Raw genomic sequence first — 14,534 nt, forward strand, 5'->3', positions numbered from 1 at the left:
TTACAAAAAACTCCAATTAAAATACAATATTAATGAGTACAATAAAATGAATAATTAATTATAAGGAAATTATAAAAAAAAAAAAACATATTGTAAAAACCGAATCAAAAAGACAAAGATACAATTGCTTAAGTGTAAGATAATCAGCATCAGAGATTTAAAAAATAATGAGATATAATTAAAAGGTTTACTTTAAAAATCAAAATAACAATAGCTGCGACAATAAACAAACATATTTATATAACTACAATGACGCGGACACGAGAGAAGACTTTATTGCGCGTTTAAAGCGTGAGGTACTATATGAAAAAATGTCGATGAGACAGTCACCTTGCTTACACAAGAGGTTATATTGTCTTTGCAGTCGATTCATGGTGGCGTGGTGACCCAGATTGCTTCTACTACCCTTAACTGAAAATGGAACGAACCTATTCAAACGAGGTAGCTTCAGGGGTACGTTGATGTTCACTAATCCTAACAGGAAGGGGCAATCTACGGCTCCATTGACGATCTTGTGTAAAAACATATGATCCAAGAGCAATCTTCTGTTCCGCAAACTCATTAAGTTAAAATGAGAAAGGCGATCCTCATAAGAGGGCAGCTCCTGAACTTTGTGAGCCTGATAAGAAAGATGCCACATGAATCTTCTTTGAACACGCTCAATTTGTTTTATGTGTACTTCATATTGCGGGGTCCAGACCTGGCAGCAATATTCCAGGCTGGGCCGCACCAAAGACGAATACAACGATATCTTTGTGGAGGGATTTTTAAAATCTTTTGCATTTCTCAGCACAAATCCAAGCATCTGAAATCCCTTCGTGACGACATTGTCTATGTGCTTGTGAAAAAGTAACTTTTTGTCCAGGGTTACTCCTAAGTCGCGGATTGTGTCCACCTCCTCCAAAATATGACCGTTGATGTCATATGCCGGCGACATGGTGTTTTTGCATCTTGTGAACCGGATATACTTGCATTTGCCGATATTCAAAAGTAATTTGTTTTTATTACACCAGCGAATAAGTTGATCCAAATCATGTTGTAAGAGAAGGGTGTCATTGCCACTATTGATCGGTAAACAAAGCTTCATATCGTCCGCATAAAGGAAGCAAGTAACATGTTTGAAGACATGTACGATGTCATTGATAAAGATATTGAAAAGGACCGGACCGAGGTGAGAACCCTGAGGGACTCCGGATACGGATGAGAATGGTACAGAAGAGAAACCATCCACCACAACCCTAGACAAACGTTGACCCAGGTAAGAAGAAAACCATTCAAGAAGTTTACCGGTGATACCAAACAGAGAAAGTTTATTTAGCAAGATCCTATGATCTACGGAGTCAAAAGCTTTACTTATATCTGTATAAATGGCATCTACGGACCCACGCGCGTCAAGAGCATCGGTAACAAACGCCAAAAAGGATACCAGGCTTGACGTTGTAGAACGAGATGAAAGGAAGCCAGACTGTTGGGGTGAGATTAATTGATTAATATGCCAGGCCAAGAGACGACACAAAAGAGACTCAAATACCTTAGAGAACACTGACAATATTGATATGGGTCTATAGTTTTGCACCAAAGAACCGTCTCCTGATTTAAAAATTGGGACAATTGTTGCCTCCTTCCAAGTTGATGGGAAAACACCGGTTCTCAGAGATGCATTAAAAATGATTGTGAGAGGTAAAGAGAGTGGTTCGCAGCATTGAACCACAAATGCTGAAGGTATACCATCCGGACCGGCACCCTTCTTCCGATCCAACCGCTTTATAACTTGTTGAACTTCTTCCTGAGAAAATTGAACAATACCAAGAGGATGAGAGCTGAGAGAGGAATCGTCTGTGCATTCCTGTGAAGAGAAGGAATCTGAGCTGCTCTTATGAACAGAAGCAAAGTAGGAGGCAAATAAATTACAAATTCCATCCCCTCCTGTAGCTTCGCAACTCCCAGATCTCATAGATGTTGGGAAAGTACTAGTGTTTCGCCTTTTGTTTTTTATGTGCGTCCAGAACAATTTAGGATTTTCAGACAGTGACCTCTCTATATCGGTAATATATTTTATGTAAGTACTGTTCGTTAGATTTATACATCTTTTTTTTAGTGTACACAGAGCCAGCTCATCTAATGGGTTTTTGTATTTTGTTACTTTTTTTCTGAGTTTGTGTTTTTCATTTAGAAGGCGAATCAGTTCGTTCGTATACCAGACCGGATAATTACCTTTTGCAGGTTTGCATTTTGGTACATGCTTGGCTATAGCCACTTTCAATATTTTATAAAATTTATCCACCATTGCATCTATGGAGTCATTAGATGAAAGGGTAATCTCCCAGGGCGTTGAGTTTAAATCATTAATTATTTTGTCAAAGTCAGCTTTGTAGAAATTATATTTTTCTTTGGTAACTGTATTGGATGATGCAGATGAATTTTGACAATAGATTGCGAATTCCAATGGCGGGTGATAAGAATCGAGATTACTTAACGATAGGTCACTACGTTTCACATTCGAGATCCCTGTGTTAGAAAGAACAAGGTCTAAGACTTTGTCGTCCTTGTTCAGGATGTAATTATGTTGAATCAGCCCATTTAACGCCAAAAATTCTATAAGAGATTTTTCATACATACTCTTGGCACCAAAAGAGGATCCAAACGACGAAGTACCGCTACTATCGTTGTTGTTCCAATCAATACCGCTGAGATTAAAGTCACCCAAAATTAAGGTTTTTTTATTCGAATCCAAAACGTTATTCGTATTATCTATAAAATGGTCAAGGATATCTTTTTGAATTGGCGACGGGAGGTAAACACTACATAGTAATAATTTTTTACCTCTACGGAAATCTAATTCCACCCATAAGTCCTCGCATTCACTTTCAAATCCAGGCACCCTGCGTGAGCACATACGTTTTGTCACGGCAATGAGTACCCCGCCACCTGATCTATTTCTGTGGAATCCAGTCGTCTCACGATCGCGTCTGTACACTACATATCGATCACTAAATAGTTCACAGTCAAAAATGGTGCTATTCAACCAAGTTTCACATAATACTATAATATCGTAATCACAGCATAGTACGTTTTTATAAAAAGCAGAGGTCTTTGTACGAAGACCTCTGACGTTTTGGAAATATACATTTAAGGTATGCATTTTTAAATCGTAACAATAGTACACAATGTTCAATATTACTATAATTGTAAAATTGTTGTAATTTTGCTTAATTAGCAAAATTATAACAATTTTTCAAGTGTTGACGAGTCACGTACAAACACGTATTCAGATGTGTCGGTTTTGCGCATATATATGCGACCGCCGCGAACCCAAACATACTTGTAGTGCAGTTCCTTAGCCCGCATCCGCGCCGCGGCGTGAAGAACTTTATTCTCCGGCGAAAGGTTTTCAGCCACGTAAATGTCCACCTTCCTTTCTGTCTGCTGACCCAGATGCCCCGCGTTTAATTTGTCCTGTGGTTGTTTTTTATTATATTTTATAGCAGCCGCCAAGAACATGTCGCGCGAACGCGGACTATTAAGTTTGATTAAAATGGAACGCGGTCTGGGACTCTTAGCATCCTTTTTGGCAATGCGTGAACAATACAAAATATCAGACTCTTTGATGGGGCACGAAATCACTTTAGCGAGCTGAGTAACCATTGTAATTACGTTTTCCGATTTGCGTTCGGGAACACATTGTATTTCCAAGTTAGATGCCCTGGAAATCTGTTCAAGTTGGTTGAATCGGCTGGTGATGGCGTTCAGGTCACGACGAAGCGCTTCATTTTCTTTTGTAATAACGGTAATTTTATTATTGCACGTGTTGACATCAGCATGAAGTTTTTCGAAGGAATCGTTCATGAAATTTATTGATTCCGTGAGCGAACCGACTTCATCCCTAAAAGCTTTTAACTGTTTGTTTATATCGCCTCGCAAATCATTGATGCATTCCCTCACGATGCCGCGAATTTCATCCCGCACTATGGCGCGCAGGTCCGAACGAGAACAGGTAAGTGCATCATCTGAGGTGACTGAAGATATACCAATGCAGCCGCCGGACGACAACTCGTTAGGCGGCTTCCGTTTCTTGTGACGCGTAGTAACATTAGCGTGACTACTGATGTTGCCGGGTGTTAAGGGCCGAACAGGCGTATTTTTGTTATCGGATCTAGGTTTTTTATTGCGACATTCAGGACAAAGCCAGTTTTCCTTGACTTCAGCAGACAGTTTTTCAAAATCACCAGGCGTTACATTGATGCACAAACTGTGATAGGAGGAATTACACTCGCAGCAATGCAAGCAATATGCATCTTCAACAGTAGATTGACAGGCGGAACATTGATCCATTTTGTTGGAAGTTTCGCAGTAATTGTCCGAATCACTCAATAACTTTAAAAGACACCTAATGTTATTTATAAAAATTATGAAAAATATCAATTATTAAATGTAAAAAAAATAATTAATTAAATTTAAATTAAAAAAATGGGATTTAAAAAATAAAAATAAAAAAAATCTCAAATTGTCTCAGGATCGAACTCGGGACCGCTGGCCAACGAGTGAAATTCCGTGCGCTTAACCAACGAGACGTTAGGAAAGACGACCAAAATGTGAGTTGTATAGCGAGCAGACAAGCTCCGCCGACGCGCTAATGAGGTCCAAAGTTCAGTTCTTTTGTTAAGCGGCCCGGCAGTTTTATAAAAATACTTGCTAATACCCACTGAATTGTCACTGTTTCACTGTTTTTCACCGCTTCCACAGCACACCCGAGTCGATAACATACACTATCGGAAAGCACTTTGTTTCAGGAATATTTTTATATATAATTTAGTTAATATAACGTATTTATAAGGATGTATTCAAATTAAAATGTGGGAGCGTAAAATATACGTATTCCACTCTAAGCTGTCAATTTCTATGTCATATTTATAATAGAATAAAATGTCTTATTTAACCAATTAAAGATATTATATACACAATCAATATAAGTTTACTTTTATCAAAAAGCAATAAATCTCTTGAACATTCCAATGAAATGACTGTAGTAAGAAGTAAGCTATTTTCAGAAGCTCAGTTGTACAGTTTGTGCCAAGATTGATCAATGCGTGTCAGTTGAAATTTACGCATATATTTATTATTAAAACAATGTGTAGTTTTGCGAAACGTTTGAATCCCGATTTGTCTCCTTTCTTGATGAAATAAACAATTAATGTCTATCATGTAAATTGAGGATTAACACGATTGTATATATCCACTATATAACCATAAAGAAATTGTACAAAACCTTTCTTACACCTTAAGGTACAATGCCACCTCTTTCACCGTCATCCCACCTCTTTTCACCGATTCTCTGGTTCTTGGCCACTTACTTTTGAATTCTTGAATTGTTCTCTATTCGTCACTCTCTACTAAACGTCTGAAGCGAGCACTCCTGCTCGTCTTCACCTGAATTCTGATCAGTTTTACCAGTTTTCAATTAAAATCATGTAACCTATCTAATATTATTAAAATCAAGTAACCTTACTAATATTTGCAGAAAATACGGGCCTTTTAGGGTAAGTTCTTTTTACCGTTTGACGCATGTTTTGTAAGCAATTTAAGTAGGGAATGTTTTGATATTTATATACATTGTGCATGTGTTTTATACTGTTATTTGTATTGTTACAGCCTTCCTTTTCGCCTTGTTTACATTTATTTCTGCCTCACTATACAATAAATTTATTTGGACCGAGTCGTCTCTTTTATTTTAAAGAGAAAAACTAGTAAGCAATTATACTCATATTTATCAGTATTTAAAATACTACAAAAGTAAAATTTTAATATTTGTTCCTAAATTCTAAAGATGTCTTTACGAAAGAAAATTCTCGAAGGACTGTATACCGTATAGCTTCACTTTCCGGTATTAAGAGCATATCAGCTGAGATGTCGCTCAGATCTCGATTTGTCATGTATTAATGGGTTATAATCGTCGGGGCGTCTTGGATGTTACCATTTCAACTGAACAATGCCCTGCACTTGATTGGTAAGCAGAATAAGGATCCTGAGTTTATTAATAAGCGGCAATTTTGACAACTTTCAAATGATGCGTAGTTAAAAGTAATCCTTAATGTGCATTCATGTGAAATGTGTTAAAGACTGTTGGCTTGCTTGCACTCGAGTTGCATTTATTAATACGGGCTTAAATCCCCTTGTTGCTTATCTTTTCTGTAATACTATTGAAAAGGTTACAAATAAAACATGCGCTAATAAAAATAAACATTTATTCATGCATTATAAAGCGAACATACGAAACATTCATGCAAGAGCAGACTGTTATCCGTGTTTTAAAATATCCAAGGCAGCATGTGAAATTAATAGAATAAATAAAATAATATGTAACATGCGACACTGCAGGCTTCGTAACACAAAGCAGCCCCCTAACTGTCAATCTGAAGGTCAGTCTGTCGAAAACTTTGACTTGTATATCTACATTTTCGTAAATCAGCGACGATCAGAAAGAAATGTAAGCGTACGCCCGATTGCCGCTTCTAACGTATTGTAGTAACATGAGTTGTATTTCAATGAATGTAGAAAGGACGCTTAGTAAAATGTTCTAATTATTCTAATGTACTATTTTGATTACACGTGTTGTAAGGCACGAAGTTTTAATAAAGTTTTCATCCGCGCTCACCGCGACACCGGGTCTGCTGTTTTATTTCAATACTCACGACACCGTAGTACATATACGTCACAAAGCCGCCGCGGCTGCGGAACGGACCGCAAATTCGGCGTGCGCGGATGACCGCTGCCCGCACGGTTCTACTAACACCCCGCAAACGCTGCGGTTACCGTAAGCAACCGTCTCCCCGGCAAGAAACGCGTCGTGAAATGTGCTACTAAATTTTATTTATAATCTATATAGACCGCGGCGGGCGCGGGTGAAAATCGCTCCGTGAGTTTGGTGTTATAGGCTAAGAACCTAAAACACTACACTGCTTCGCATGCGATTCATATCAGTTGTAATTTTAGTGATATATTAATGTAGTTACAAAAGTAGCGTTGTATATAATAAATTTTTATTGAATTGATATTCAATTATTTTTTGTGAAATTACTCCACTAGTTTGTTATATTTATTAATACAAAGAACGAACACTCAGAAAAAATTCCCTCGACCCGGCCGGATTCGAACCGACGTCTTCTAGCTTACCGTGCCAGACGCTATACCACTCTGCACGACAATTTTATCAAAAATTAGCGCGACAAACGAGGTAAAAAGAAACAGGTCGTTATATGTAGGAAATGAAACTAATTTTTCGGATTTTAATCGCGTTGGTAACGCCAGATAATTTGTCTGAGCTCGTATCTCCTCTTCCTTTCCCATCCTAATCCGTGCTACGCCAAAGCCGCATAAATTGCCAGTGAAATTAAAAATGTGTGTCTGTGACGTTAATATTCGAACTGAAAAATCCGCATCCGCAACATAGCATTGTTTATAAATTAACTATCCGCCCAACATTAAGCTGCGTAAGCAAGTGTTTACATGGTGGCGTTATTGGTGGTCGGCCGCAAGTGAAGTGGCGAAGCGCTACGCACGAGCCCTTTGACGTTTCGGACAGTAAAGGTTGGTGGTAGCACGGCTTCCCTTCCCTTCCTTTTACTTGCGAGCTCACGTTTCCATCAGCTCTTCACGAGCTATCGAAGGTATTTCAATTTTTTTCTTATAGCGTCACCACGCGTATGTTTCTTTTTTCAAACTAACCAACGTTTCGGGCCCTTTACAGGTCCCATGGTCACGGTAGACTCATGTCAATCCGAAAAATAGTTTCATTACCTAAGAACTCGATAGTTTCATTACCTTTGTGTAACAATCGCAAAAATCTAAGAACTCGATAGGTTATATGTTAATTATTGGAAAAAAGTGAGAACATTTTTAATACAGTTCAATATACGAGAGTAACTTGAAATACGTAAATAATTATAACTAATGTAACGTAAAATTTTCCGGTGGGTGTACTATATTATGTTTCAGCGAAACGAGGCTAAGAACGAGTTATTAGAAAATTATAAAATAAGCCGAGATGGTAATTTTTCGCTCGTTGAGAAGAATTCGTTGTAATGAGATCAACAATCAAATCAAAAGCGTCGTTTTATTTCTATATAGCGACAAAAAATTTGCTTTTTTTGATTTAAACTTTTAACATTTAATATGATTTTTATCTTAGTGTAGTAGGTGTCCTTTGCCTGTGCTATGACCATAAAGTTCTGGCCAATTAGTTAAATGGACCTTTTATATGTTATAAAATGGAACGAAAATACTGTTTTCGCGACATATGGCGATTTTGAAACTTTCTGTCTAGCGATATTTGGTGTAGTCTTGTGGGCAACGCTGCTTTCTTATTCTTAGTTACATCAATGGCTGACTATAATAATATGGTTTTAGCGGCCTTATTTTTCCTCGTGTTTACAACATAAAACAACGTTTACTTATTAATTTTTGGGTTGTGACTGAAACTTATTGGAATAGTACCATCATTAAGTAGTGTTTGTGTTAAGCAAGTAAAGTGTATGGTGATTTTGTGCAAAACCAGAAGTTTAAATGTGTGTCTGGTATTTCTGCGAGAGTAAAGGGGACGTGGACATATCGAATATCCTTTTAAATTAAGTGCAAGGATCTTTCTCACTTTGTATAACTCTCCTGCGGGTACTGGTGAATAGGACGACGGGGAGCAATAGATGTACTAACGTCACTCGTCCTTGTTATTAGGGTTGTCGCAACGTGTGAAGTTTACATCTGAACGAGAATTTTTCAACTGCTCTGATTTTACATTTACAGTAAATAAAACTCGTGTCTGGCGGGTTCTAGACGTGATACTTCCTTTTTTATTTGCATAAGGATAAACAATCTAGTTATAAAATAATGGGGGATATACGAGTATGGTTATGATTTAAATTCTACTTTCTTTAATAAGGAGGTATTAAGTTATGTCATACGACTGGTTCCAGCAAAATGGGGAGAAGAAAGATAGAACAAAACTATTTTGAAACGATTAAAAATCAAATCAATAAAGTCCAAAAAATCTGGTTTGAAAAATGATCTCTTACAGTATCTAACAATGCACTATAGTTTTAATCAAGTTTTCAGAGAGAAATGCCAAAGTTAATACTTTTAGAAAACAGAGAGGAAATTTCAGAACACAAGGAACATAAAGACTGGAAAATATAATGGAGACGGGAAAAGGTAGGCAAAAATAATGAAGCAGATGTCAGAAATTATTCTACAGGAAAACAATGTATAGACATAATGTCATATATTTAAGAAAGATTGAAGGTAAATGGGAGTTTGCGAAAGATCTAAAGAAGTCAATGAAAAAGATGGAGAAAAATGAAGATGCTGAAATAAAAAAGTAATACTGATGGAAAAGTACAATTGAATACGCTAAAGAATACCAAATTGTTATTGTTATTAGTTAATTATAAGTTCAGAATATTTAAGGGTAATTACTAAGTTTGATCCTTATATTTACATTATTATTATTAAAAGGAAACGATGTAATGTTGTGTGTGTGTGTGTGTGTGGCTCCTCGAGTGGGGAGCGCCCGCCGGTCATTGCTGGATGCAGCGCGGTGCTTAGCAGACGTCCCCCATTACTGTGTACGGCGGCGTTGAAACGTACGATAGTGTGTGCGTTATTATTATTTATATACAATCCACTTGTTGTATAACTTTCGAGAACTTCACTTACTGAGTATTCTGTTTTGGGTGTTAGGTAAAAAGAAAACTGAAGGCAATGTTAAATACCGTTCCATTATTATGAAACAGTTAAGGAAAACCACTCACATAGCTGAAAAAAAATTATATTTTATGAAAAATTATAATTTACAATATTTCATACATGCATCCATCTTCAGTCGGAACTTAAGCTAAAATTCTCGCAATCTCACGCAAAAAGTAAAGCAACGTTAGACTATAATATAGTGTTAGCAATATTTGGTGTAGTTGTAACTCAATTGTAAATTAAATAGGTACTATACACAGAAGTACACGCATTTCAGTCCATTCGTAAGGAAGATACGACGAATCCATGGTGCTTATGCGCAAATAGTCGTGGCGTCAGATTGGCTCGCTTGCACACATTCCAATAAACAGCAAAGTGAAAGGACATGAAAATACCTTATATTCTGGCGATTCGTATCTTAGCATTATGAATTTTATTAAAACGCGAAATATCTAGCAAAGTTCAAAAGAAAATCAATAATACAAGTTAAATAAATTCGTGTTTTTGGAGTATTATAATGTTCCCTGATGTGAATATACTCAGTAATTACATAACGATGAAGCGTTTACTATAATCATTTTGTGCTTTTAGAAAACGACAATTAAATGCATACAACGCTCACACGAGTGTCGTATTACATAATAATAGGCATTGAGGGGCAGATTGATGAATTTTCGTCTAAGACAAATATGTCAAAAAGCCACTGTCCTTTTACATAGAGCATATAATAGTATATAAATATTAAATCTAGTTTTTTGGAATTTTTTTGCAACAAGAACCGACCAAATGGCGACTTTTTACCTGACATGTTAAATTTAAAAACTTGAGCGTTGTCACGCTGGAATAAGAGACCCGGCTAGTTGAATGGAATTTTATACACCAGATCACTACGTGCACAAAGCCAGATAATGTAAAACGTTTTGTATGAAGTCAACTCGTTTAGAAAAACACCATCTTTACTTATAAACAGCTTAAAAATAAGGTAATTCACGTAACAAAATTTCAATGTACAAAAGTAATGTAATTTTGAAATGCGATAAAATTTTTCCAAGCTAACAGAACAAACGGTAATGATATAAAATTTATGTTACGTCGGTTCATTGGACTAGTTTGTTCATAAATCCGGATATAATAAATGTATGCTAATAAATGAATTATGGTAACCTTACAAAAATCCTAAAACAATGACTAAAAGCAGTTCATGGTAAGGCCAGGACTCACCATAACTTTGAAAATGCACAATTTAATATTCACCGATACAGTCACATACATAACTTCATCATAAAAAAAAAACAAGTTAAAAACCTGACGCGTCGTGAAGCGATCCCATCGGATCGAGAACGATGTTGTCCGACGAAGTGCGGCCGTTACGACTGACGACTGAACGACGACGCGACGCGACACGGCGTGCACCCCGAACTGATACTAGTTTTTGGGTTAAATGACTTACAATCTATCCTTACTTTCTTATTAAACATTTTAAGGTGAATAAGTTCGTCCATCCGACGTTCAGTTCGTGAATTTATACATTCTGTCGCGAAATGATGTTTAATTTATGTGTCATACACAGTCACAGATTTGTGTCAGGGATCACGTAATCGCTTACACGAGGTTGTATTCCTTCAAGTTGTACTGTAGGATTGTGTCTTTGACTGCGGCGAACACGAATCGGATGTTTTCAGTATCTGCAAATTGAATTATCACTATGAGCATAACGGTGATAATAATTACTTACTCAATTTCAAATAAATTGTTGTGGTCACATCATTGGGGACGTTGACTTGTTGTTGTAGAGACAACTTGCACTTGTTATTTATTATGTTTGGTACAGAAAGTTAGTAAATGACTCGGTGTATCATCAGAACAATCTTGTTCTGCTTGTAGTGCCAAAACATTATTGTAAATAAAACAATGCGACATCCTATGTATCCTTCTGAGACCCCAACTACACAACCTAATATTAGCTCTAACGAATGATAGCGAAGACGACGACAACCAGATGATGCGAAATTTTTTAATGATATATCTGTTAAGAAATGGTGAGATTGAGGTGATGTTAGTCAACTTAGACGAATCAGTGTGTGAAGATATTTTCGAAGAAGACTTCAATGTAGTGGTAGAAGACATTGTAGAGAAGGCCACTCAATCGTCAACTGCAAAGCAATAGGACAAATCGTCTCCTCCGAAGAACAGAGTCCGACGTGATTATACAACGAAAAGAGGATAAATACAATCTCGTTATTCAAAATAAGGCCTAGCTATAGGTGTTTTCAGAATTTTATGTATTATTTCGTTTCGGAAATACAAAATCAATCAACTGTCGATCTAATATCCGCAACTAAGAACAGCGAACGAAATGTACAATTTCTTGAGAATAAACAGTCTTGCAAATGGGTCTTTGTTTTACGGATGGGTCGAAACGTTTTCGAAAATTTATCAGTGGAAATCATTTGAAGACCCACCACTGCTTAACTCAGTTACTGTTGAGCCTACACTTGAATATTTTTGCAAGTATATTGATTCGTATTTTTTTAACAATATTCTATTGCACTAATATTTGCTGCGTAAGCTGGACTGGAAGAACTTTAAATACGAGTACAGAATATTGATTGGTGTGTCTGCACGTTTTGGGCTGCTGAAACAAGAGTAGTTCTAGTAGTAGTTAACGACTCGCAAAAGATACTTTCCAATATCAAAGTCGTTGATGAACAGTAAACTAATTGTGCAATAGACAGATCTTGGAAAATTCACCAAATATTTAATTCCTGCGTAATTTGATGAAAACGTTGTCTTATTCACCGGAAAGTATAAACTGAAACCGGAAAGCATAAAAGTCTTCATCATGGCAAATCCTACTGGCCTTTCACTGGATTAATGCCTTTATCAAGGAAAAGAAACTAGTGTCGAGTCCGCATTATACTCAATGCCGACTTACACTTGTGGATATGTTGCCGTAGTTTATTTGAAATTACATTGATTTGATCGTCATTTCACTTCAAGTCAACGGCTAGGTTACATAAATATTTAAAAAAAAAACAGAAGGATTTACGCAACTGGAACTCTAATTTAATACCGTGTTCCTGAATGACGATATAAACAACTAAGTAGAGATGGGCGAGGAAGCTTCCACCGTGTCATCAGTAAAGTCGATTGATGTAGTGAAATGACTGAACAGGAAGCCTATTGCCTATACCTATACTAAGAATGCTGTTGAGCCATTGGAAACTTGCCGAAGAAGAAGTAAACGATCAATATTACCTTCGAAAACCTCGACAAGTTGTAATTAAACGTTATAACCTATGTGTGATGGAAGCGACTTACTTGACGGGATTATTGGTAAACACCCGATACGTGGAAGAGCTGGTAAACTCAACCGGTGGACCGTTCGATCGGTTGTTCTTTTTTTGTATTTCTCTGTAGCTCTAATTGGATAAATCCACCGAGAAGACGCTGTTAAATGTGAACTCCCACGTACACAAAATAAACAGTGAACTCCAACGTGGACAAAATAAACTGCAAAAAATGCCACTGCAGAAAGGGCTCTAAAAGTTATTTTGAGCCCGTAGAGGCAGATATTGTAGCTCTGCCATCAAACCGAATACGTAGGCTGTGGAACCTGTTCTCCATGTAGCTAAAAGATTGAGAGAAGCTCGACACGCCTTCCTATATTATACGTCATAAGTACTCAAACAAAAAGGTCGAAATGTCTGCTTAGGGGTAAGTAAAGTAGAATAAGTAAGTGTATTATACATATATAGATAACTTTTAGACAGTTTTACGAACATTAGACTGCCACGCACATCACAACATTTACATATTAACAGAGCATATACCCAACATAAAAATATAAATATTGCAATTATTATAGTCCGGTCCCTGTAGTTGGGAAATAAACGTCGTCTGGTACAAAATTCTACACCCGTTTCACATTTCCATCCGTAAATCCTGTCGTCTTTGGTGTCCAGAGTCCAGACATACCTTCACTGTTGACCACCCGCTGCTTGCATCGCGCGGTAGAATATTCGTCGGTTTGTCATATCGGCCCGGGATTGGGCTCCAGTTCCAGATCCTCAGTAGTGACGTGTTGACGCATGCGCACCACGTGTAGAGTCTCTTTTCGAGGAGTGCCTGCACGCGTGCAATACACTAATTCACGTTCGTCCAGCTACACGCAGAGCTTAGCAACACAAGTTAGCGCTATGTGGAACGGGTTCGTCTCATTCTCCTCTGCCATAACGCCGAATTCAGCAGTAGCTCATGGTCACGATTGTTTAGGTCTTGTTATAGCATCTGCATGAATGATCTTTGCGATTCCGGAGTCAGTTCCAACACCACTAGCCTGCGTCTCCAATAGTACTTCAACCGTCTCCTCCAACTCATCGAGACGGTTCTCGCAAGAGCATGCCGACGATTTTAGCTCGAACAAGTCCTGTCGTAAGTATGGAGCTCGTTTCTGAGACTCGTCTTTTGAGAGTTTGCCTTAGTGTTGGATAACCGTTGCTACTCAGGGTTCGGGACTTCCGTTACTCTCATCTCTGGACTGTATTCGCACTTTCCATCAGTCATTTTGGCGCGGTGCAGTCATTTTGCCGAGTCACAATAAAAAAAAAGGTCCTGGGTTTTGACAGTAGTACGGCGTTATTTTTTTTTACACCCATGCAGTTCATGTCTTTAAAACTTTACACAGACTTTTTGCTTGATTGCTTGAAATAAGACTAAAAATTTTTTGGCGGTTTTGAAAATTATCTTTTATTAAATGACGATGACATACATTACCGATATACTAGGGTTATTTG

General features: G+C 37.4%; 1 protein-coding gene across 6 annotated transcripts in view; it reads right to left on the minus strand.

Moving 5' to 3' along the window:
* Window positions 1–14,534, minus strand: part of LOC113231758 (guanine nucleotide-binding protein G(q) subunit alpha) — a 49,041-nt gene that overhangs the window by 3,901 nt on the left and 30,606 nt on the right. The window contains exon 9 of one of the 6 annotated variants that reach the window (XM_026466273.1): window positions 10,975–11,423. The exons of 3 other annotated variants lie outside the window; for them this stretch is intronic. In XM_026466273.1, the coding sequence (XP_026322058.1) occupies window positions 11,341–11,423 (83 nt within the window). In that variant the 3' untranslated portion in view covers window positions 10,975–11,340. Of the gene's footprint in view, window positions 1–10,974; window positions 11,424–14,534 lie in introns of those variants that run through there. 2 more of the 6 variants (XM_026466275.1, XM_026466270.1) reach the window with 2 other exon arrangements.

Source organism: Hyposmocoma kahamanoa, unplaced genomic scaffold (genome assembly GCF_003589595.1).
Source record: "Hyposmocoma kahamanoa isolate Upper Pololo Valley unplaced genomic scaffold, ASM358959v1 66, whole genome shotgun sequence".
Classification (NCBI taxonomy): Eukaryota; Metazoa; Arthropoda; class Insecta; order Lepidoptera; family Cosmopterigidae; genus Hyposmocoma; species Hyposmocoma kahamanoa.